Here is a 1,830-nt window from a genome sequence, read left to right as displayed (position 1 = left end):
CAGGTTCTCTCTCAAGGTGAAGGTGAGAAAGTACACACAGATACTGTGCAGTGGGGACGACTGTTACATTCAGCAGCTTCCACCTTCACCTGCCTGTGAGACTTTGTTCACAGATAAATAATGTTTCAGAAAAGTCTCATTCAGAGAAAGGTGTGAGCACGAGCAAAATAAACAAAGGTCAGAGACCGAGGCTCGGACTCCGCTCGCTTCCTCTGGAAGGTGAAGGTTAGCACAGATATAAGTGCACACTGAGAAGGTGTGTGTGTGTGTGTGTGTGTTGTACCTCGCAGCGGTGCAGCAGCCCCGTCTCCTGCAGTCTGGACCAGATGCTCTGCACTCTCCCAGCATGCTCTGGATGGATGTGAGCGTTGCCGCACACACACTGATGCTTCAACATCAGACTGTCATACACCAGCCCTTGAGAAACAGCGACACACAGACGGACAGGAGAGGTCAGAAGGTCATACTGTGATGTCTGTAAATGCACCGTGACGACGACATCAACATCAACATCAACGTTCACAGAAACAGTTCCATCGCGGCCGTGAAGAGTTAGATGAAAAGCTCCTGAACTTTAACGCCACTTGATGACTCATCACTCTGCAGCACACACGTGACACAGCACAGAAAAAACCACGAAACAGTCCTTTAAACGACACGACTGTCAACGACACCAGTCTCATTCAGTGGCAGTTCATTCATCACAGTCAGCGCTCTGTTGCCAAGCAACAGCACTGATGTCACATTAGTCCAATCGCGGAGCAGATGCGCACACACACATATACACACACACACACACATACCGGTGCAGACACACACAGATACTGACCAGTGGTGAAGAGGTGTTTGATGGGACTGGCAGTGGCAGCAGGGGACGACTGTGCTCTGCCCAGAGGACGGTGGGACAGTGGGGACTGGAACACACCCAAATGCTGCAAGGCCTGATGGGAGGAGGAGGGGGGGGTCGGGGGGAGGAGAGGGAAGAGATTTAGTGTTTAAAATTCAGCACAGCAGAATGAAGACTCTGGGACGGATTCATTCAGAGAGAGTGTGTGTGTGTGTGTGTGTGTGTGTTAGACTTCCATTCATAAAAATATGTTAAAGAATAAACAGAGAAATGATGCAGAATAGACATAGAGACAAATATATAAACATAGTTATACATATATGTGTACATTTATAAATATATGTGATGAATATATGAACAGAGACACAAATATATATAAGAAATGTAACATTTAGAGAAATATATCATCAAACAGAGACAAATGGACAGACAGATAAATAAGGTTCCTGTGAGACGTGTCACTGAGTTCAGTGACTCTCTGTGTGTGTGTGTGTGTTTTTCTTCACTGCAGACACACACACACACACACACACGCTTCTACATACAGTAGGGAACATTGCTGTGCTCCCTGCTGCAATCTGGGTGACTCATCATGTGTGGGTGGACAATAAAACATACACTTGTAGGTATGCAGACACACACACACACACACACACACACTGTGCCACGGCCAGTGGTTGAGTCACCACTTGGTGATGTCACAGCGGTGCACGCCATTTGCGTCAAGTCTCCCAGCTTAGGTTCACCTGGACACTGATGATGCTGTCGCCTGGATGTGAGTGTATTTATGAACACACACACACACACACACACACACATCTGGTATGCGTGTGTGTGTGTGTGTGCGTCCAACAAACTTAATTTTGGATTTAAAGTTGTTCCAGTCTCTGTGAAATGTCACAGTCGGTGACTCATCCTGAGCTTCTATCATTGGATGAGATCACAATTTTTACAATGATGGCTTTTAACCCCCCCCCCCCAAA

At 46.9% G+C, this 1,830-nt stretch overlaps 1 protein-coding gene across 4 annotated transcripts in view; it reads right to left on the bottom strand.

Moving 5' to 3' along the window:
* The window catches only part of hdac5 (histone deacetylase 5), a 38,254-nt gene that overhangs the window by 7,830 nt on the left and 28,594 nt on the right, over window positions 1–1,830 (bottom strand). For all 4 annotated transcript variants that reach the window (XM_025064432.1, XM_025064433.1, XM_025064434.1 and 1 more), the window contains 2 exons: window positions 830–941; window positions 284–417 (listed from right to left, as the gene is read on the bottom strand). In XM_025064432.1, coding sequence (XP_024920200.1) covers window positions 284–417; window positions 830–941 — 246 coding nt within the window. The remainder of the gene's footprint in view (window positions 1–283; window positions 418–829; window positions 942–1,830) is intronic.

Source organism: Cynoglossus semilaevis, chromosome 17, assembly GCF_000523025.1.
Source record: "Cynoglossus semilaevis isolate Cse_v1.0 chromosome 17, Cse_v1.0, whole genome shotgun sequence".
Taxonomy (NCBI): Eukaryota; Metazoa; Chordata; class Actinopteri; order Pleuronectiformes; family Cynoglossidae; genus Cynoglossus; species Cynoglossus semilaevis.
Note: the sequence above shows the minus strand (reverse complement) of the source record. Positions and strands in the feature narration are given on the sequence as shown.